This window comes from Anas acuta, chromosome 1, assembly GCF_963932015.1.
Source record: "Anas acuta chromosome 1, bAnaAcu1.1, whole genome shotgun sequence".
Classification (NCBI taxonomy): Eukaryota; Metazoa; Chordata; class Aves; order Anseriformes; family Anatidae; genus Anas; species Anas acuta.
In genome coordinates this window covers 121,547,485-121,571,010 of record NC_088979.1, presented here as the reverse complement: position 1 = coordinate 121,571,010, position 23,526 = coordinate 121,547,485, and the positions used below count along the sequence as shown (strand labels likewise).

Below are 23,526 nucleotides of genomic sequence, written 5' to 3'. Positions count from 1 at the left end.
AGAGGTATGAACAGCGTACCCTGCGGCCAGGAGGGCCACCCATACCCTGGGCTGCATCAGGCACGGCATTCCTAGCCAGCTGAGGGCAAGGATTGTCCTGCTCTGCTCTGCTCTGCACTGATGTGGCTTCACCTCAAGCACTGTGTGCAGTTTTGGGTGCCACAAAATAAGAAGTACATAGAGCTGTTAGAGAGTGTCCAAAGGAAGCTAGGGAAATGGTAAATAGAAGGTCTAGAGGGCAAAACGTGTGAGGAGCGGCTGAGGTCCCCTGGTTTGCTCAGCCCCGAGCGGAGCAGGCTGAGGGGAGGCCTCATGGCAGCCTGCAGCTCCCTGAGGAGGGGAGCGGAGGGGCAGGCGCTGAGCTCTGCTCTCTGGGGACAGCGCCAGGATCCGAGGGGACGGCATGGAGCTGGGACAGGGCAGGGTCAGGCTGGGGGTTAGGGAAAGCTTCTGCACCCAGAGGGTGCTTGGGCACTGGGACAGGCTCCCCAGGGCAGTGGTCACAGCACTGAGCCTACAGAGTACAAGAAGCGTTTGGACAATGCTCTCAGACACATGGTCTAAATTTTGGGTGGTGCTGTGTGGAGCCAAGAGTTGGACTTGATGATTCTGGTGGGTCGCTTCCAACTCAGGCTATTCTGTGATTATTTTATGATTATATACAGGAAGTGTAGCTCGTGTCATGTTGGAACTCCAGCAAAAAGCAAAGTCAGCTCATGCAGGCCCACAGTTGCACCATTGCATGGTGCTTCTTATTAGATCAGCTCTTGAATTAAGTAAGCAACCTGGAGGCGAAAACCTCTTTTCTTACTTACCACTTCAGCAGTCCAGTTAACTTCAGTTTAGGCATTTTCCTAAGTGCTGCTTTTGTTTGGAGAAGAACATTTATTCGGTGTTTCTTTCCATTCCTAATATTTCAGGTTCCTTAAGGAAGTCACTGCTGGTCAATGATTTCACACTCCAGGCCCATTCTTTGGAAGGACAGTGGCCAAAAAGGCAGCCAGAGCAGATGCTGCTGCCCAGCACTTGTTGCTGGTGCTGTACCACGGGTGTTTCGACTCCAAAGAAGCACATAAAGCTGTGTTTCAAGGGGATCGCTTCTTCCCTAGATCTTGCTTCCCCTGCTCCTACCTGAAAGCAGCAGCTCCGGCTCCTACCTGAAAGTGGAGGAAAGCACCCGCTGGTTCCAGATCTCACTGAAAGCAGCCTGGGAGCTTCTGCCCCAGTCCTGCCACTGCTGCCTGACGGTGCTGCCCTCCTGCTGCTCCCGCAGGCTCAGGCTGACCGGTGCCTCCAAGAGCACTACATCAAAATGATGCTTGGTGTGCAGCTAGATGACTGAGACACCTCCCTGAGCATCAAGTAGGCTGCAGCCAGCTTCAGCAGCAGCACGGCACCACCAAAGAGTTGTGCTGCAGCAGAGATGCAGTTTGTCAGGCACATGGCCAGGCATGCCTGCCACCACTGCTTCCACCTCAGATGTCTGCAGATCTGCACCCGTAGGCTGGTGGGCAAAGGCTTTTCTCCCCCCATGCCGTGAAGAAGGTTGGGTTCCAGCACCTGACGCCAAGAGCTCTGTCTAGCCTGGTGCGGGAGAGATTGCCCCCTGTCGCCGGTTGATCCTCCTGTGGCACCTCTGCTCTTGCCTTGACCACTTGCTGTTAGGCAATGAGACAACAATGTTTGACCATTGTTCTCCCTGAACAGGGTTTTGTTCAAGTGCATGAAATCCAGTTTCAGTTCTGCTAACCAAGGCATCCTTCCCCTGTCATGCCCTGCCCCTATTCTGGAGAGCGTTGGGGATAAAATCGTCCTAGTGTTATGGACTTCAAATAAAGCGCAATGCCTTCAGTGGCTTGCTTTACCTTGAATCACTGATACCCATTCCAAAGCAATTTCCTGAATTCTTTACACATCTTCAAATTGTCGTATCCCGTTTTGTCACGGAACAATTTCCTAGTTGTGAAAACCTTCTTTGCACTAGAGTGCAAACCTGCAAAAGCTAATCTCAAAATAATGCCATTTTCTAGGCTAACAAAGTGTTAATGAATCCGATTTTTCTAAATGTACATCTCTTAGGCACATCTTTAGGAATCATCAAGTTCTATTCTGATCTTCCCTAATGCAACGGAGATGAACTTCTTCAGGTCAGTTTCAGATTGGAGAGAAGAAAAACCAACTGCATAGCACTTACCTTTTAAGGTTTAGTGACAAAATCAATCTTTTAACTGTTATGAAAATAGTCAAAACCTTAAAATGGCAACTAGAGGATGGTGACCAATTTGGTAACACTTAAAAAGGATGCTCAGAAAACTGTAGCACAGAACTGTAGAAAATCAAGCCCTTTAAGATTGGCCACCTTAGATATCCATAAGTGACTAAGCTCTACGTGTTAATCTTCAAAAGCTTGTAGTTAGGTTGTATCTTATTCTCTACTCATTTAAATTAAAGCATTACCAAGATTCAGTAGATAAACTTCAATTCTTTTCCCATTCCTGCTACAAATAAATGGTATTACTTCCAAATGAGCCACAACAATATCAGTCCTTTTCTAACGATGAAGAAACCCCACCCTGCCATGGGCAGGGACACCTCCCAGCAGACCAGGTTGCCCAAAGCCCCATCCAGCCTGGCCTTGAGCACCTCCAGGGATGGGGCAGCCACAGCTTCTCTGGGCAGCCTGTGCCAGTGCCTCGCTGCCCTCAGGGTAAAGAATTTCCTCCTTAGATCTAATCTAATTGTACCCTCTTTTATTTTAAAACCATTACCCAAAAAAGTTCTGTCACTGCACTCCCTGACAGAGTCCCTCCCCAGCTTTCCTGCAGGCCCCCTTTAGGCACTGTAAGGTCACTGTAAGGTCTCCCCAGAGCCTTCTGTTCTTCCGGCTGAACAAGCTCAGCTGCCTCAGCGTGTTTTCACAGGAGAGGTGCTCCAGCCCCTTCGTCCACCCATCCTTGGGGCCCTCCTCTGGACTCATTGTCATACTTGTGTGTCCTTCTTGTGCTGGGGGCCCCAGAGCTGAGCACAGGGCTCCAGGTGGAATCTCCCAAGAGCAGAGAAGAGGGAGACAATCATCTCCCTCACCCTGCTGCCCACTCTGCTTTTGATGCAGCCCAGGATACAGCTGCCTTTCTGTGCCTCAAACCCACACTGCTGGCTGATGCTGAGCTTCTCATCAAACCAACAGCCCCAGGGCCTTCTCCTCAGGGCTGCTCTCAATCCATTCTTCACCCAGGGCCCAGGCGCAGGGCCTTGCACTTGGTCTTGTTGAACTCCATCAGGTTCTCACAGGTGCACCTCTTGAGCCGGGTCCCTCTAAATGGCATCCCTTCCCTCCAGCATGTCGACCGCACCACTCAGCTTGGGCTCACTGGCAAACTTGCTGCGGGTGCACTTGATCCCACTGCCCATGACACTAACAAAGACATGAAAAAGCAGTGGTCCCAAGACTGGTCCCTGAGGAACACCGCTCATGACTGTTCTGCACTTGGACATTGACTGCAATTCTTCAAGTGCAACCATCCAGCCAGTTCCTTATCCACCGAGTGGTCCAACATTTCTATCAATATCAATATTTTAAATACATATCTTTTCATCATTTCTGAACTCTGCTCTCTTGCTTTTCAGGGATGCCTCTCCAAAGCACTTATTTCTCAGCACCTTCATGAATGTTAGCTCAGAAATTTAAGCACAGGTTGTTACTGCCTGGCAATGTAGGGCGTTTCCCTTGTAAGCATTCATCCTACTATGTAGGTGACATTCCCTTTCTGAGTCTTCTCTAATTAAAATGCTGTTATTTAATTAGACTTTCTCAACTTGCCCTCAGAAGCCATCATTAGGAAGAGCATCCTGGGTGCATGCAGCATGCCAACATTACCCAGTCTTTTACTCTCTACAGCTAAGTACCTAGAGCTTGACTGTTACAGAAAACCATCACATTGATGTCAGAACAGTTGCTTGTCCTTCCTTCTGAGGAAAGAAATGCAAACTCAATCTGAGGTTACACCATAAAAATGTATATAATAATAATAACTGGACACAGGAGAACTGTCAAAGGTTTATTATGCAAACAACTCTTTTCAGAACAATCAGCCTATGAACTGTGAACAACTGTGAACAACTCTGAACCTGGAAGTGGGTGCTGCTCTCCCTGCTGTCCCTAGTGGGTCCTGCGCTAGGGTGCCGGCCCATCGCCTGCAGCTGTCCTGTCTGAGCCGCAGGTGCAAGTTGGGCAGTGTGGGGGTGCTGAGGGCTGCCAGTCGGGTGGATTTGGCATGGCCGTGGCAGAGGCTGCTGCCAGCCCGGGACTTGCAAGTGGACGCAAGGGAGGTCTGGCAGCCCCGGGAAAGCGCGCAGCTGCCGCGTTTCGGTGCATAGGTGGCAAGGCGGGTCCCATGAGAGGCAGCAAGTGGGACCGTGTGGGAGTGGGAGAGGCAGGTGGGCTCTGGCTGCTGCGTGCTGGCAGCTGGGGGGAGGCCGGAGGCTGTTGATTGTCCCTGCCTGCTGCCTCTGCAGCGGGGCCTGGCAGGGAGGGAGCATCCGTGCATGAGGCTGGATGGGCACCGCTAGCCTGGGGGGGGGCTTTTGCCTGGCGCTTTGGGAGAGGGGCCCCTGGGGGGGCTGCTGTCTGCGTGTCTTCTTCTGCAGCTTTTTCCATCCCGTCCTTCTCCTGCCCAGCATCTGCTCCCCTCCCATGCTGGATGCCTGAGCTGCTGCTGCTGGGGGACTTTGCATCCAGATCCGCCTGTGTTGCAGGGGCAGCCGTGGCTTTCCTCTTCGGGGCGGCACGGCGATTGCAGTTGATGAGCAGGTGGGGAGAATACCTCTTGAAGTTGGGGTTGTGGTAGAGGAGTAACTAAAAAAATGCAAAGGAGGAGAGTTAGTTGCTACCATTTCCCCAAAATACTAAAAAATCGTTGATTGAGAAACCCAGCTACCATGACTCGACAGATGCTTCTGCGTAGCATTAACATAGAGGTAAAGGTAAGACTACCCTGCTAATGTGCATCCGACAGTTGAAACAAGAATTCAGATATTGCACAGCAAGAGATCTTGCAACTCTATTAAACTGAGTAGACTCCTCATAGCCCAATTTATTTATATTTCCATTCCATTAATTTAAACTCATTGAGTATAACCCAAATATAGTGTATCCACCTTTCTCCCACTCATCAATGCCACCTGACAAATACCTCGACACCAGCCTGAGAAAGACATTAAGTTTAGAACATTTACTGTCGTCCTCACCTCCTCTATTGCCAAGGCCTACTTTATTTAACCCCCCCTATCTCCCACTAGAATATCGTGAGTGTTGGTTCATGTGTGGAGCAAGTGATGTACCTTCCTATGAGCAGAAAACGCATCTTCTGCCATGAATTTGGGAAGCGAGGCAGATCTTGGGAAGGTCCATTTCATTTTGGTGAATCCGTACAGGTTAAGTTCACGAATGAAACTCTTCACACTGTCAGCCTCAAAAATCTTCTGCGGCCCGGTCCTCCCCAGCACTTCTACTTTAAACATTTCCTCATCGATCACAATACAGCTTTCACAGCGAGCCCAGCAAATGCTCTTAAACTCGTCGCCTTCAACTAGGTACCACAGTTTCGTTGGGAAACTGAGGAAGGAGAAGACATTGGTTTTGACAGCACGCTTCTCAGAAGAACTACCGCGTCTGCTCTCACGGTTATCAGTGGAAGCTGGGCAATCCTTTCCTCCCTCTCTTGATGCTGCAGCACCATCAGAAGCTGCTCCTCCATCCTGTCCCGGAGGCTCAGCAGAAGGGGCCTCTGAGGATTCAAGCGGCTTGTCTGGAGCAGCAACGGGTGAAGTTTCTGCTGGAAGCGGCTCCCTTTGAATTTCTTTTGTCTCATCTTCACTGAAACTTCGGCCTGAAGCCATTTCAGTGGGCAGCTCAGTCTTCGTCCTGCCAGTCAGCAAGTGAGACCCAGCTGGTCTGTCTGGGCGTTGTGGTGGGAGATGCTTGAACATCACCGTGACACCCGCAGTCACCACAGTGACATCACAGTGGAACGGCCAGAGCAGATGTCGCTGCCCAGCACTTGTTGCTGGTGCTGTAGCACGGGTGTTTCGACTCCAAAGAAGCACATAAAGCTGTGTTGAAAGGGGATGGCTTCTTCCCTAGACCTTGCTTCCCCTTCCCCGTGTGATAGCTCCCTTCTGGCCTCCTTGATGTCCCTCTACGTTTTGCAGCTGGGGAGGGAAATCAGTTGCCCGAGCAATGTGAACTAAAGAATGTAGCAATCTCTTCCTAGTTTCCTGCCACTCCTTGAAAATGCTCTGTGATTTCCACAGCACCGCTTCTGCAAGGGAATAGCTGTGTAGCCAGGCGATGCTCCTCAAGGTCAGCAGTCTCCCAGAGGCTGCTCTGCAGGTCCAACCAGAATAAAACCTATACAGATTTTGCTGATGACATAACAGAGTAGATGTACAAGCCCTTGTTTCTTTGATTGGCTTCCTATGCTTTGATTTGATATTTTAGCAGTGTGGAAAGCAACTCAACAAAACCAGTGACGTTCTCCAAGCCTTTTAAATCACACCCCTCTCTACAGGGTCAAATGGGTCCCTTTTTGGAAAGGAAAGGTTCGATGTAGAGGTAGTGTCTGGATGCACTATGGATGGAATAAATCCTAAGTTTGCAAATCATACTAACTATGAGGAGATGTGAGCTCCCTTGTGTATAGACAGGCCTTGTGGCGAGATCTTGCCAAGTCCGAGTGCCAGGCAATCACTGACGTATGAAGTTTAAGAGGGACAAGCGACAGATTCTTCACCTACATGTAGGTTGGGGCAGCATTGCCTATGCATACAGAGTGGGGGATGAGCAGCCCTGCAGCAAGGGATCTGGGCACTGTGGTCAGTGGCAAGTTGAAGAGGTATGAACAGCGTACCCTGCGGCCAGGAGGGCCACCCATACCCTGGGCTGCATCAGGCACGGCATTCCTAGCCAGCTGAGGGCAAGGATTGTCCTGCTCTGCTCTGCTCTGCTCTGCACTGATGTGGCTTCACCTCAAGCACTGTGTGCAGTTTTGGGTGCCACAAAATAAGAAGTACATAGAGCTGTTAGAGAGCGTCCAAAGGAAGCTAGGGAAATGGTAAAAGGTCTAGAGGGCAAAACGTGTGAGGAGCGGCTGAGCTCCCCTGGTTTGCTCAGCCCCGACAGGAGCAGGCTGAGGGGAGGCCTCATGGCAGCCTGCAGCTCCCTGAGGAGGGGAGCGGAGGGGCAGGCGCTGAGCTCTGCTCTCTGGGGACAGCACCAAGACCCGAGGGGACGGCATGGAGCTGGGGCAGGGCAGGGTCAGGCTGGGGGTTAGGGAAAGTTTCCTGACTGAGAGAGTGGCCAGGCACCGGGATGGGCTCCCTGAGGAAATGGGCAAGTCACCAAGCCTGATGGAGTTCAAGAAGCATTTGAACAATGCTCTCAGACATATGGTCTGATTTTTTGGTGGTCCTGTGTGTGTAGCCAGGACTTGGACTTGATGATCCTTGTGGGTCCCTTCCAACTTAGGATATTCTGCGATTCTGTGCACCCCTTGGGTGCAATAAGGGTTCATATTCAGAAAAGTTGGTGTTGTCCCGTGGTTGGTGCTGGCTGCAGCTTAGTTTCAGCTGCAAAACTGCACAAAAGAAAACTAAAAATATCTTTCCATATATCTAGGAATTTGTCTTCCAGTCAGCATAATATCCTTACCATTTTGTGTAATATAAATAATGCTAGTGATCATTTGTTTGATTTGCAGTCTGTCAGTGAGCTAGGTTGCCTCTTTTAGAGAACTAAATTGGAGTAACACCTGTTGTTTCTTGTGCTAAAGGTGTGGAAAAAGAAAAGGAGGTACGAGGGCTTTCCTGGTCTGTGCAGCATTTCAAAGTGAAAGGGGGCAGCTCTCAGAACTCGTCACAACAGCAAGATTGTGGTAATATTACCAAAGATGGTGGGAATTGTCTTGTTAAGCAGGCCCTGGCAAGGAGGAGTCTGAAGGAATTTGATGTGTCTTGCTGGACGTGTGGCTGTTTTCAGAGAATCTCCCTCTGTATGGTTCATGTTTCTTTTGAAAATACTGGCCCAAAACAATCAAGGCTGTAGTAGTTTTGGGTAGAGTGGGAAATTGGTGTGTGTATCACACAAGCAACATTTTCTTTTTCAAACTGCATTTGTTTTCTTTCCTACAAAGGTACGCCTTGCTTAAGGCCTGTTCAGTTTTTAATCTCTGGTAACTCCTTTTTTTTCCTGTTCAGACAGTTATTTTTCATCTTATTTTTGGACAGTAGACTATCCTAGTTTTCTATTCTGCTCCCTCCTACTCTGTACTTGTCTGTACTGAATTACATCCTATTTCAAAGCATTTTTCTAGGTTATCGGGATCATTTTGAAATGTGATATGTAAGGTGTAGGATTTCGGAAGACAGATCTCCCTCTACCTAATTATGCTGTTGTAAACTTGTGCTATGATCTCCTCTGTACCTCCCTCCATTCCCCTGTAAAAATTTACAAAGAAATTTCTCCTTGTGTATACCAGTGAGGGATGGGATGAGTGTGGATTGAAAGATTCATTCTCATAAGCAAACAGGGCAGGCTGGACTCCATGTGGGTCTTGGGTTAGGAAGAATGTCCTTTTATCCATGGTAGGTATTTACCGTCAGAAAAAAAAAATCCAGTCTCTTACAATCCTAAAAGTCACAAGCAAAAAATATCTTCCAGGCCCTTAACTGTGCACTTAAATGAATGTTTTCTTAGAAATACCTTTGGAGGGCAGCAAGTTGAAGTTGCCTCAACAAAACTGAGGGCAAACCCGAGCAGTTTCTAACATTGCATGGAGTGTGATCTGCTTTCCCAACAGTTTGTAGTGTTTGTTTCAGAGTGTCTCTCATGCTGACATGATGAGGAGGAGCACAGTTCTTTGCCTCTGGTTTATTTGTTTTGTATGTTGCTTTCTGAACATTCCTGTTTTCAGAACAGACTCCATGAAACACTCAGAATTATGCATCTGGGTGAAAGAGGAGAGGGCAGGAGTCTCAAGTACTTAATGGAAACTACTCATGCTTTTTTTAAAGTAATCTTAAACAATGTGGAGCCAGTCCCAATTCTGTAATGCATAAAATGTTATTTGTTTTGAACACTTATCTGTCCATAAACTCTAATAAGGATTAAAATGTTCTGTTACATTTTACATTCCCATCAGTACAAATAAATGGAAGAGCTGCAGATGTCCACCCTATCTATTGACATGAAAACAGAGCATTGAGGTGGTGTACATTGGGCTTCACAACACTGCAACACACAACACTGCAACACTGCAACATCTGATGTGTGTTTTCTTACAGGTAGCTCAGATTGTCAAGCACGAGATGGAAAACGCTGTCAAACTCTCAGTAAAACTGAATGTTAAAGTGAAAATTGGACCTAGCTGGGGAGACCTGCAGGACCTGGAGCTATAGACATGAAACAGCGTTCTTGGATGTGGAACACACCATGGACAGGTCGAGGCAAGGACCAGCACACTCACAGGCAGTGAGAGACCTGCTCATGGTGCAGTTCTCCTGCTTGGGTTTCTATGGACATCGTTGCAAACTGTCATCTGGCATGGGTTGTGGAAGCTGGTATGAATTCACTGAGCCAAACCTTTGAAAGGTCAGACGGTGCTGTGAGACATGTTTACGGAACTGTGGAAATTTATTATTGCTAAAAGCACACTATTTAAATTAATTGTTAAAATATGCTTGTTCTTGTAATTTAAAACAAAGCCCAAAGCCTAATGAATTTATGGCGTATGAAATGAGCTGGATTATTTAATTAAAACAAAGCACAGAGATTATTTGGAAGTTCTTGTGTGTAATTGTGTACAGGACAAAAATGTCACGGTGTTTGCAATTAATGTTGAATTTTGTAGGCATCTGCTAGGATCATTCTGTAATTAATTCTGTTGCTGGTATTCACATGCAGAAATGGCCTTATAGCTACACTGAGCAGCTGGTGCCTGGCTGGCCTCTGACTTTTAGGAAAGTGTGTTGGTGATTGACTAGTGTAATTCATCCTACTGCTACCTTGCAGGGATATTGTTTGGACTCTTGTAGTTAACACAAAGTCTCCAGCAAAATCCTTCATTTTGAAGAGTGAAACCCAATTTATTGGTTAAAAACTTAACTGCAATTCATGCTGTAAGAAAAACAGCTCAGTCTGGCTGGCTCAAGCGACAGCCTCGCCTGGTGTTTGAAGGCTGTTGCGTTAATGAGGTTTCGCTGGCTGGTGGGTGACCTGTGGGTCTTCAGAGACCAGTCTCGTAGGGCAGCCTCACCTTGGTAGCCTTGCTGAAAGTTGCTCAGATTTTATCCTGTGCTTTGCTACAGTGTCTCTGACAGTGTCCCTGTGGTCAGGAAGGAAGATTTTTCTGGGAGTTTGGGCTTCTCAGACGGAGCCAGCCCCGAGGCTGACTCAGAGCAGCAGGATCAGGTGCTTCAAAAGAGGGAGCAAGGAAGGAGCTCGCAAGGAATTAACCTGCCAACGTTTGGTGTTACTCTCCTGGTCTGGCTAAGCCTCATGTTGTGTGATTTTGTTTTCCTTCCAGATTGATGCACTGATTTGTGCAATAGCTGTACAAGCTCAGATATTTTTATTCACTTTCATGCAGTGCCTTATCTTGAGTTCTATTACCTTCATCGTACGGCCATTGTGTGTTACAAGGAGGGGGAGGACAGGTGCCTCTCATCATCTTCTTTGTCTCTATTTACTTTATCGTGTCTTCTCTTCCGCATTTCCTCTCTAAAGTAAACAATCCCTGGTTTCCACACTTGCCTACTGTGAGAAATTTTCAAGCCCTTAATTATTCTCCTTTCATTTCCGAACTTCTGCTGCATCCTTTTTAAGAAGTGTACTTTTGAAGTTTCCTTTATAACCTGATCTGAGATGATGCACGCTCGGCTTTGAACAGCCTGAGAGCACTGCTGCTTGAGCTTGTTAACTTCAAATACAGCGGTTTTGGCGTGGCCATTATCCTGGCATCAGAAGTATCTGGCTCTGAGGTTTCAAGCGCATGGTGAGTTTTTAAAAGATGTTAATGGGGCACCCACACAAAAGGTCACATCCCGGACTTTGATCCACCACCTGCCCGTTGTGTAGCAAAATGGATGTGTGGTATTGAGTCAAAGCCCCAGGTGGTGATGCCCTGACCGCTCTTCTCAGCACTCAGCTGACCTTCTTTCCTGCTTTTATTTCTGGTTTTCTTCACTTTACATCAAAATTTCTTTGTTTCCTTCCTGCCCTCTCCACGCAGTGGTTTTCTACCACATCTGTCACCCGATGGCTGAGCTCTTTATCCACGGCATTCGCTTGATAGACAGTTGTTTCTTCTCTATTCTGGGCTTCTTAAAGCTTTTGTTATTAACAGATCTGAGCCTCGGCACCCTGGCGTCTGACCATTTGTGTGCTCTGCCTGTAAAGATGTTGGGTTGGATTCATTATCAATTCACAAGGCCTAATGAGTTCCTGTTCCTGGGTGTCATGCGGTGACACACCTGTGCTGTATTTCAGGCCTCGCTGGAGTTCCTATAATTTGAGTTGCTTGTCCCTTGGCACACTGCAATATTTGCCTCCTGCACGCTCCCTTCAGGATTTCAGAAGGATGGAGCTCGCGTGTATTTCTCAGCAAGCTCTCTGTACAGGGAGATGCTAATCAATAACATGATTGACACAGAACTAAACTTATTTTGATAAACAAACGCGATGGATTCATTATAATTAAGCTGTAATTTGGAGCAAATGGGAAGATAAAAGGTGGCCACTGCTCTGTGAGCGAGGCAGCTGCTGTGTTTGAGTCATGATATTAGGACTGGTTCTAAGCTGCTGCCTGATTGCTGCTATTTACATTCCCTAATTCTGATTAGACTTTAACTATTAAGGAGACTGAGCAGGGGAAGCAGAACAGGACTCTGCTAAGATAAGCAGAGGCACTGCTGAGAACTGTGCTGAAAATAATACCTGTGATTTTCTGGCGCTGGTAAGTGACCCAGAAAGAGATTTTCTGACTGAATTATTTACTTACTTACATATTTTTGCCTTCCCACCTATACCCTATGATGTGCCAAGGCCCAGTTGTAAACATGGCTTTTTTCTTGCTCAGGGCCAGATAAATGCAGCGCGGGTTGCTCTTCATCTTCTGTGGCCAGGACATGATGCCTCTGTGTGTTTGCTCTCTGTTCCTCAGGTTGTTGGTGTCTCTCCAGCCCACTTTTGCCTTTTGTTGGCACTGCAGAGCGTACGCAGTAAGTGTGGCCTGGCAGCCCAGGCAGAAGATGGATGTACGCTGTGGAGGAATTGGAAGCTGCATTTAGTGTGGCAGCTTTGTTGTGCAGCACGCGTGGAGATGTTGCTGCCTGGTTCAGTCCCGTGCCCTGTGCTGCTTGGCTGACGCACCAGCAGGTGGGTGTCTGCCTGCCGAAAGACACTGGGAGAGGATCCAGTCCTAACAGATAGCGGAGGTCACCAGGGCTGTGCTGTCTTCACATAACGTGGCCCCGTGTGACCCAACTTCTCAAGTGGAGAGCCCGTTCCCATAGGTTGTTGAGCAGCCTTGTTCTGCTCGGTTCACATCCACTCTCCTGTCAAAATGGCTCAAATTTTGATTCCAGCTACTACTGAACCCTTTCCAGTACTGGGCTTTCCAGTACTGGGCAGAACTTCCCCATACTCAGTAGCAGGAACACCTGGCATCGGTACCACAGAATGGTTTGGGTTGGAAGGGACCTCAAAGATCATCTAGTTCTAAGCCCCCACCATGGTGTGTGTGTCTGTGAGCTTTTTGTCCACCAGAACCCCCAGGTCTCTTTCTGCAGGGCTGCTCTCAGTGAGTTCTCCACCCAGTCTGCCCTCATGTCTGGGATTGCCCCAACCCAGGGGCAGCACCTTGCTCTTGGACTTGCTGACCCTCATTAGGTTCACCTGGACCCACTGCTTCAGCCTGCCCAGGTCCTTGTGGATGGCGTCCCTTCCTTCTGGTGTATCGACTGCACCACTCAGCTTGGTGCCCTCTGCAAACCTGCTGAGGGCGCACTTAATCCCACTATGTCGTGGATAAAGGTATCACGAGCACCAGTCCCAAGGCAGACCCCCTGTTTTAGATCTTTTGCTTTTGTCCCATTCTATTTGCATTTCATCAAGAAGAGACTTTGCAGAGATTCTTCTGCCATTTTTTTCTATAAATCTGTAGCCGAAAAAAAGGAAGGTGAACTATAAGCTCAGTAGCTTCAGCTGACATTTTTGAGCCTCTCCTGGCAGAGCAACTGAATCCCATTGCTGGTAAGTGCCCTTAAAGAATAGCTTGATTCTGCACTTTTGAGATTTCAGCTTGTACAGGACTGCTTTTAACCTGCAGTGGAAGCGACACAAGGGTACTGCCAATTGGCTAAGAAGTCCAGGTACAAGGTTAATGTTTCTGGGGATGGATATTTCAATTATGAGCTACATGCAGTGAAGTGTAAGTGTGTTATCTGGGTTCAGGTTTTGTCCCTGTTCAAGCTGTTGGAGGAAGGGATGTGCCATCCCTGCCTCAGCAACAACTGTGGCTGGATTTTGTTTTCCTTGGTTAGTAGTGAAAGATCCATCCAAAAGCTTTATGTAAACTACTCACCTTTTGAACTACTATAAAGAATCTAGGAGTACAGGTTGAAAAAAGAGATCTACACCAACTAGTTATCAGTTCTTTCCTTTATTTTCCTTCCCTCTTTTTTTTTTTTTTCATTTTTTTTTTTATTTTTTAAACTGGGAACTTCAAACAGCTTCAGTTAACGATGCCTTAGTTTTCCTTTTGTGGCGCTGTCTTAGGATACCTGTGGGAACAGGAAAGGGTTAGCACAGGAGCGTGTGGTTCACCCCAGATCTGCCTTCACTGTGAAATACAGGTAACGACTTGTTAATGCATACTCTGTCCACGTTTCCTTGACACTGAATCTGAGCATTGGTTGCTATTTAAAAAAAGTACAATGTTTGATTTGTTGATTTAACCACAAAACAAAACACATGAATGGAAACACTCATTTACATGACTATTGCTTATACACCTAGATGAAGAGTTGACTACAAATGGCCACATGTAGTTCCTTAATGAGAGAGAGTGTGTTCTTACTAAGACCATACCAAGGCAAAAAAACATTCAAGACTGAATTATACTGTGCTTGAGTTCACCTTTAGGTTATGAAAAATGATGTACAGGTGCCAGGGTATTTAAGGGGTGGAATTAAATGAAATCTGGCTTTTTGCCTCTGTTACAATACACACATCTTATAAATGGAGGAGTCCTGAGGTTGAACACAGCTTTTACTTAAGCTGCACTATTTTCTTCACTTTTTAAATCGTATACTGAAAAAAATATTTTTTGTATGCATATCTCCATTATAATACATTTTGGTGTAAAATGGCTTCCATAAAAGGAATATGTTTTAGAGAATTTCTATATGTGATAATTTTATACAATATGCATAATAAATAGAGTATTTCTGCTAAATATTCATGTAGGAAGCTATTTGGGTAATACAGAGAATGTCTAATTGATGTAAATAGTGGACCTGTAGAACTGTTTAAAAAAAAATCAAATCATTTAAAAAACAGGTGATTATACAAAACAAAACCTGATTCTCAAATTCTTCTTTAGCTTGTCTTTTAATTCAATATTTGAAGCTTAAGTTTACACTCTATGAATGGATTTGTTTTTTAATAAAATAGCTTGTACTTCATTGAAGACTTGCCTACTCTGAAAACATATAAATAATCTAATTTAATGTATTTTCTCTGCATGCTCTGTCTATCTACAGCTCTATGCATAAGTGTAAACACATCTGGTCAAACCCAGATGTATGTGTGTGCTGTTGCAAGTTCTGTGCATCAGGTTTTGGGACGTGGTTGTGACAGAACTTCTGCAAAGAATGTGAGTGAAAAGGGTATCTGAACAAACAGCAACAAAAAAAGGCGTGTTTTAAATTGAACAAATATTTCTAGGCAATCTGGTCTATTGTAACTGAGGATTACGATGTTGAAGATTACCTCCAGGTTTAGGATTTGCTCGAGGTGGTGCTATCTTAGTGGAAAAGGTGAAAGCACATGATTTCAACATACAGTGACAGCTCGTGTCCTTAATTTCTTACAGCAATTCAGATGCTGTGCTCGTTGCTCTGAACGCTGTGACTTTAGTACTTTCATTAATAGCCTTTAATAGTGTTCAGGTCAGGCCTTTCAAAAATCCCACACTCCCCCTCATTTCACAATAAATCAGTCAGGCAAGAATTTTTCCTCCCTCATTGAAGTTTTTAAGTGAAGTTTTTTTTTTTTCCACATACATGGTAAATCTTGATAGAAAGCATTTAACAGTGTGCACTAACAAACTTATACAACATATACATTACATATATATATTTTTATATATAGAATGTTCTATATACAAACATATACAACTTTTTAGATCTCTACAGACTACCAGAAAATTGATAATTATAGTCACAAGTGGTCAACTTAACAGAAATAGCAGTTTGTAACTGTCTGGAAATATGTAAGAGTGGAAAGCAAGATACAGCTGTGACCTAATGGGGAGTACTAGAGAAAAGTTGCTTTACAATTTCTTATTCACGTTTTTAAGTTTGAGGGATGCTAAATTCTAATTCTTCTGTTGCATAAAATGGAAATCTACTGGAAGTTTTTTTTTTTTTTTTCCCCTGTTCTTAAGACAGAGAGTGGCGGCTGCCAAGATAAGTCAGACAGCGTGTAAATGACTTGTTGAAGACACTTTTCTCCCTGGGCATGCTATGGCGATTAGCAATTCAAAGTCCTTCTTAAATTTTTACACTTGATTCTCAAACCAGGAGCAGGCTCCAGCTCCAGCCAGAAGAGACACTTCCACCGATGTCAAGGTAATGGGCTTGCGACGTCTGCCACCTCTACAAGGTACAGTGTACAGAAAACTAATGCAGAACTGCTGCCTACCTTGCCATTTAAGTGTGCCTGCTGCTGCCTGACCACCGTGCGCTAGCGCTCATCTGGGCTGAGTTATTAAAGGCTGACTACGTTACACCAATTTATGGCAGAAACTGGCCCTGTAGCCTATGGATATCCAAGTGCCACACTTCAGCTGGTACTGGCCTTTTCATTTGCACTGTCTCAGTGCATAAATGAGTGTAGGGCTGGGTGGAGAACCAGTTCTGGTCGGTATCTTGACACCAATGAAGATGACCTAGCTTCTCTAAAAGAGAACAAGGCCTATAAAGTTGGTTGGAGGGTTTAAATGATCTGCTGCACAAAATGATTTTGCTGCCTAGAGACTAGTGGTTTGGGGATAGAGCCCAGAGCACAGGCAGAGTGAATATACATTTAAACAGAAGATACAGAATGGCTCTACTATTGTTGTCACTTATCTGTCATTCTAGATGCCTGGTTACAGTGAAACTGCCTCATATGCAAGTGACCAGTTCTGCGATCTGGCCTCTGGAAGGAGTTCTCTGGCCCAGTTCATACTGGCATTTGAGCGGTGAGTTTGCTGTTTCCTCGCACAGAAACACACAGACAGCGTCTTGGGTCACGGACGATTTCAGTTCCTTAACTCTCAGCGGAAACTCAGGCATCTTTGGGCTTTGACCTTTTTCCCAGCAAGTTTCTACAGTTCTCTCAACTATAGTCCAGTTTTTCCTGTGACAGAGAACTTGTTGTGTCTCACTCCCAGTTGAGCTAGACCAGTCAGGGTTCTCACTTTGATTTTGCCCACAGAGAAAAATAAAAATCCTGTAAAGCACAGAATGCCTGTTATGCTACAACATGAATTTAAAACTGAACACCTCAGTTCTGTTCCATCCCTTTAACTTGCACAGCTGTGCTGATAGTGAAGCTAGGCTTCCGCACTGTACAATTTCCTGGGCTCCATTTTAAGAAAACAACAGATAAGGGAAGGGCATCCTTGAGAGAGATCATGTGAACACTGGTGAAGTTAAGATCTAGTTCCAAGGGGATGCTGTCTGGCTGCATCAGTGCCAGTCAGGACTCCTTGAAAGGACATCATCTGTACCTCTTCTCATATAGAGAAAAATTAAATGTTGCTTTTCCTCCCTTTCCTCACTTTCCTTTTCTAGTTTGAAGGTATGTCCAGGTGCATGAAAACAAGTCTTCAGTGCCTTGTTTCCAAGCCCATGTAGGAAAAATTTCTAACTTAACAGTTCACCTGCGTGGTAGTGAGGTTCTTGTAGGCTACTGTGAATGCAGCATATTCCTACGGACTAGGACTCCATCCATGTAAATAGGTGATAGGTTTTACTTACTGTTGTCTTCTGTCTCTACAAGCTGGAGAGTGTTCTGCTGAGTTCTCTGTAGAAACCAAACAAGCCACTTTGAAGCAGAAGCAAATTACTTTTAGCAGCGTAAGCAGAAAATCAATTGCCACACACCTGTGGTGTCATTTGCTCTATGTGCCAATTCAGTGCCATATGTTGACAGTTGTTTTCCATGCTCCTCCCCAGCCCATCTTTTACTCTTGCTGCTGTGAGCTCTCGCTTCTAGGTTGATGGGGTCTGCAGTTTCCTTAGCATAAATTCAACCAAACACTAACGAAAAAAAATAATCACTGTTTTGTAAGCTGCTAAGCAGTTTTTGTGATCGGAAATTGATGGGACTCTCCAAGTTGTAGCACTGTGGTTTCCCATTGTGCCTTCCCTAACTTCAAGATTTCCTAAGCTTGTTTTCTGTCCCTGCTACAGAGAAATAAGGCAACCAAGTGATACCGAAACCATGGGGATGAAAAATGGCATAGCCCCCTCCAAGGACAAGTGAGATAAATCTAGAGCACGTTTTTAAAAGTACAGATAAGGATGACATGTCATGTACTCTGAATTGCAAATAAACCATCTACCCTCATGTTTTAATGACATTTCAGATAGTGCCTGTCTAGCTACTTGAAAAATCTGTAAAGGTTGGGCATAGGTTTTTGAAGTTATTTATTCTTCTGGTAGGAGTTAAACAGTACTGATTTCGAGCAAGGTTTTTCAAGGGAAATAAATAGCATATAAGAAAACACAGCTCAACGCATTTTTATGTTGAGAACAGTAGCAAACATGCTTGAAATGTACTGACATTTTGTAGTCTCATTTTTAAAAAATAAAGATTTTTGCCATTTAAGTATTTTTTTTCTCAATAGAAATTAATCCCATTTTTCTTCGGTCACAACATGCTTTCTTTTTTCTTTTCTTTTTTTTTTTTTAAGATGTCAATTAGTCATGCAAAGTTTTATAAGTGCATTAACATTCGAGTTTGTACAGAATATTTTTAACCAGACACACTCCCCACAGTTCATACCTACAGCTTCTGAAAAATACATGCCACAGTGATGGTTGAGTTCCTTTTGGAAAAAAATGGCTACTGCATCAGCCAGGTGTTGGAGTAAGACCCACATGACTCTAGCTTCCATCTCATGGCCTAAAAAATTTCTCCTTGAATCTCACTGTGATGAATCCAATATTGTAAGAGGAAAACATCTTCTAGGAGAAAAATTGCTTCTGACCCGTGACTGGTAGATTTGGGAATGAACATTGCTTCCCTGAACAGTGTTCTTAATATAGCCACAAGCAGATTCTTTGAAAGTTTAAAACTGATACCATTTTTTGTCCTTGTATTTCAGCATCACCTACAGAAATGGCAAACAAACAAATAAAGGGATATAAAACACTGTTCTGCATGAGAAGCATCACAAATTTCAAAAGCAGTGAAGTAGTGTATTACTGTTCCTTTTTATAATCATCGGATCTTAATTCCAGTGAGATTTTGTTTTAAATATTTTATATAGTAATTGTTAAATTCTTAAAAATATATCCGTATATATAATTGCTTACCTGCTGTTCTTGTTCATGAAAAGATTTTTCCTGAGGAACTTTAACTCCTTTACCACTTTCCTTTTGCAGAAGACTGGGAAGTGCCAGTGCTTTTAACACCTTTAGAAAGAAGCTCATCTATGGAGCACAGTATATACGCGCTGAATATATAAACTCTGTTTTGCATTCAGGGCAAGTTCCTTCCATGTATTTTTGCCTCACACTTAACAAAAGTCAATAAAAACATAAAAATCTTATCCAGAAATGTAATGCATGTTAAACCAGCTGTACAGTTAACTGAAAAACATATATTTTGGAGATGTAGTCTTTAATACTTTTTATCTTAAAAAAAATTAAAAAATCACTTTAGTTGATTCCCAGCTTTAATAACATGGGCTGGAAGAGTTTTCTATTTCCACCTCTAAGCACAGTATTATCCTAAATAACTGTATCACAGTGCTGTACTAGAGGTTTTCTCCTCTTCTCACCAGTAAGATCTGTCAGTGTTCCTATGTACACACCTATTTGTTTTCTGCCCTACTGCATAGATCTGCTGCAGTAAGCAGCTTAAAAAAAAGACTAGTCACGATGATATTGTGGAAAAGGTGTGAGACGAGAAGTACCACATTCTAAATTCAGAGGCTAACAATGGATGTTCATTTTATGAAAACATGAAAGGAAGAGATGTGCAATGAAGTTTATTTTGGGTATTCCATTGTGCAGGGGAAAGAACAGAAAAAATAGCATTTAAGTTAATGTGAGCACACCAAAAACAATGTGACCAGGTGAATGGGGAGCACAGTATTTGAATTTCCTGAAGTGAAGCAAAGGAATAGTTGTAGAGTTTGTGGTTCCTAGTCCTGTGTGTGTGGTGCCAGGGCTCTTACCTCATGTGCATGTTTGGAAAATGCTTCTGCACTGGCCATCATGCTCGCAGTCCTTTCATCCAGCTCTCCCAGTTTCTGTCCTCGCTCATCAAGGGCAATGCGTGCACGAGTCAGGTCCCCAATAACTCCTCCTGCGGCTCCTCTCACGCCTTCAATTCCTCCTGATCCAGGTATGTGCTGGGCAAGACTGCGAGAGGCTTTTCCTGCTGTGGCCTCACCAACTGCAAAGGAGAAATAGAAATAGGGAATGAGTCACTGGCTGTAGTGCTGTTGGTGCTTCTGGCCCCTGAGCTGCAGCCTTGCAGCAATGACACCTGGTGTGCAGATGCCACGTGGAGGACTCCGTTCTCTGCATCTGCCTGTTACAGTGCAGCTGTGCACCCCCACCCCTCCACTGCTTAAAGGAAGCTCTTGAGGTGAAGTAATCACAGATAAGGTAACCAAGAACCCTGCCCTTTTTTCTTTTCTTTTTAACCACCAATTGTATAAATCTTATGTACCACTCCATTCCTAGATGATAAGAGCAACAGATCCCACGTACCAGTTTCTGGAAGGAAAAAAAAAAACAAACAAACAGTCACTTACAAAGTTCCTCTCTGTCAAAAGCTTGTCCACTTCCTCCAAAAAGTCCTTTGAGAAAGCCTCTGTTTTGGGCTTCTGGTGTTTCCACAGGAGTAAACAAATCCCCAAGCATGTCCTAGAAAGTAAATCAGGCAAAAGTCCACATGAAAAATTACTGACATGAAAGCAGGTCTGGGTCTTTGCTTCATTTGCATTAGTTTAAAATCCACATGCATTTGATATAGTCAAGTCTGTGAAAACATCAGTGGTAAGATCACATTTTGCTTAGAAACAGCAGAGGCGACACTGTAATTGAATAATCAATTTGCTGTGAATTATGGGTTTTGCTTTAGTGATTATCCAGGCAAGCAGGGCATTCACTCTGTTTTCTCTTTACAGCATACCTGATTTCAGTGCTCGATAGCAGTTCAGAGGTTTCTTTTTCATTTGTTTGTTTGTTTGTTTTTAAATAAAAGCCCATTGCCTTCCATGCTCCCCTCTTTCTTTCCTATTCATTGTTATTGTGCATTTTGGCAGTGCCATCAGTAATGCTAAATAAGCGTGTCTGGCAGCACTGTCATGGTGACAGAGATTTTGGAGCAGTTGAACTAAATTAGGGCCAAACAAATCTCAGGCTTAGCTTTATTTGCAGCAGTACTAGGAAGGTGGGCTCCCCAGAATTGAACTGGTAAAGAAAGCATGTGGTTCCGTTAGTGCAAGCCGTCATCACCAGCAAGGCTGTGTGATGAGAGCAGTCGCTGCCCTGTTGCTCAGCTCCATGTTTGCTCATCTCTGCCTCAACAGGCAGACACAGCTGTTGTGCTGCACAAAAGGCCCCTGGGAAGCTGAGTGCTTCGGACAGAGCTGTGACTCACTCACTGCTCCTCTGCAGAGTCACCTGCTCTAGGGAGAAAAAGTACTGTAGCCCTTTGAGCCTAAGTGGCCTCTCTCATACCGCCTGGCTTGTTTTCCGAGGTAGCAGGTGATGCTGGGTCATCTGCCTTTTGTACACGGCTAATGGCTGTGCATGCCTTTTACTGTCCCTGTTGCATAAAAGCCAAGATACAAGCAGTGGTAGCTCATCAGTACAGAGTAGCAAGGGCTGTTTCCATTTTGTTGTTGCATGATGCTATTAAGGTTAATAAAAATCTAGCTTGTAACAGAATCTTGCTATAGGTTCACCATCTAAGATACATTGAGCAAACCTTTTAATAATTTTTAAATTGTTTCCCTGCAAAAACTCTCTCTTTTCCATTGTGCAAAGCTGGTATGCAATGCTCACTCCTCACAGTGCTCCTTCAGACTTGAGACAGACAGTGCTGGGATGTGATTTGAGCAGCTCAGCACATGTTATTCCCTAGGGCATAATGAGCACTGGCAGGACCATTTCTTTTATATTTCTATCCTAGTTCACTGTTAATTATATAACCTAGAACTTATTCACCCTCTTTTTTTTTTCTTTTATTACTCATGTTTCTCCCTATAACCTCTCACAATTCCTCCTCTTCAGTAAATGACATTTTAATTTGCATTTTCATTATAAAAAACCCAAACCTAACATTGTAAAGACCTTTGCTCAAAATAAATTATTTTAATTAGACCATTTCTGTAGTTACTGTGTTTTAATGTACAATGGGAGTTGCTTTCCTTATACAGAAGAAGGGAAGTGCCAATTAGTGGAGTGAAAACAACAGTAAATAATTAAAAATATATTAAAACAGAGTGTGTTTTTTGATACTATCAACACCAGTTTGTCTCATATTCCTACCCAACTACTGAAAGCTGCAGGTATTAAGATATTTTGGGGGTTAAAATAAAAAAATATATAAAATATGGGAAGGAATGCATATTTTCACTGACACAGTTGCTATGTGGTTGGACACATGCTGGTACCAACTGCTGTGGCTGCTATGAATTTCTAACTTCCCCTTCTTTCCCTTCAGTCATTTTTAACAGTTGGTCTTTCGTCTGGTAGGACTTTGAGAGAAGCAGGCTGTGAAGAGTCCCATTTGGGCGCAAATCTGGCTCTGTACAGAGCCAGCAGAGATTGCAATTACACGAGGGCAGGCTGGAGACACGGGCCAGCCATTAGGGCACAGGAGCAAGGTGACTGCCACAAAAGAGTCCGAACAGCAACAGAGCTGCTGACCTCTCTCTGATCTGCTTCTCTGGTGTCAGTCAGCCCAGGCAAGCACAAAGGAACACACCTGTCTTTAATGTCACTTGAGGTACTAAAAATTAAAAAAAAATGTTCCTTTCTTTTTTTTCCCCTCACCAACAGGTATGCTGGTGATTTGACAACAAAGTATCATCTTTGGAAATGCCAGTATTAGTTATTTAACCATTTGAAAAAAAAATCTTTTGATTAGAAATCATAGAAATCATGTTATTTTGACAACTCTAGCAGTAAAAATGGCAATTTACAGGTGCTCGCTGTTCAGGCCACTGGCCCTCCCACAGAAAGACAAAGCTAGGCAGTGAAGTGAGGTTTTGGGCCATACCTGCAGGTTGTCGCACATCTCCTGGCTGTATGTTAGGCGCTGGATCTCAGTGGGAGAGCTGAGGTACAAAGCCTGCCCTTCGTTAGTGAAACAAAAGGTCCGCGCTATCCTCATGTCTGTTACAGGCAAATAGTTGATGTCCAGCAGTGGGCGAAGGCTGGGCAAGCTGAAGAGAAGCAGAAACTTAAGTTAGACAAACTGCCACATGTGGTACATCTGCTGTATGGCTGCATTTTAAACCAATGTGTAAGTTTATGCTTTTCATAACTGGATTAGTTGAAGTGCAGCTCTAAGCTGAGAAATCCTGCCCTCAACACAGTGCCTTCCCTTCATACTTTGCTTCCCTGCAGGGAGAAGATCCAGCTGCCTTGCCTCAACAGTCAGCTCCCGCTGCTGTCTGGATTTGGGACACTCACGTGACACAGTATGGCTTGTGGTGGGGTAGTGTCTGCCCCCCGTTATGAGGTGGGAAATGGCACGGCAAGGCCCTGTTTGCAGGGGGCAAAGGCTCCAGCATCCCCTTACCTGCACTCCAGCTTCTCCTGCTTCACCTCATTAGCTGTACATCCTGATTCAATTTAAAGGGCCTGGGCAGGGAAGGGGTGGTGTGGGGCAGGGGCACAATTACAGTGATGCTGCAGTCAGTTCAATGGTGGCAGTGACAAGGAAGAAAAACTGGGTTCTCCAAGTGGAAAAATCTGAAATTGCAAGAGTGGGGCTCTCCCCTTCACACT

The 23,526-nt window shown here is 44.7% G+C and overlaps 2 protein-coding genes across 14 annotated transcripts in view; one reads left to right on the top strand and one right to left on the bottom strand.

Moving 5' to 3' along the window:
• The window catches only part of POLQ (DNA polymerase theta), a 99,796-nt gene extending 89,966 nt beyond the window's left edge, over positions 1-9,830 (top strand). Inside the window, exon 30 of the mRNA XM_068698367.1 lies at positions 9,340-9,830. Coding sequence (XP_068554468.1) covers positions 9,340-9,453 — 114 coding nt within the window. The 3' untranslated portion in view covers positions 9,454-9,830. The remainder of the gene's footprint in view (positions 1-9,339) is intronic.
• Positions 9,831-18,207: 8,377 nt separating this feature from the next.
• STXBP5L (syntaxin binding protein 5L) overlaps positions 18,208-23,526 on the bottom strand; it is a 191,437-nt gene continuing 186,118 nt past the window's right edge. For all 13 annotated transcript variants that reach the window (XM_068698430.1, XM_068698439.1, XM_068698432.1 and 10 more), the window contains 4 exons: positions 22,793-22,958; positions 20,316-20,427; positions 19,731-19,951; positions 18,208-18,659 (listed from right to left, as the gene is read on the bottom strand). In XM_068698430.1, coding sequence (XP_068554531.1) covers positions 18,618-18,659; positions 19,731-19,951; positions 20,316-20,427; positions 22,793-22,958 — 541 coding nt within the window. In that variant the 3' untranslated portion in view covers positions 18,208-18,617. The remainder of the gene's footprint in view (positions 18,660-19,730; positions 19,952-20,315; positions 20,428-22,792; positions 22,959-23,526) is intronic.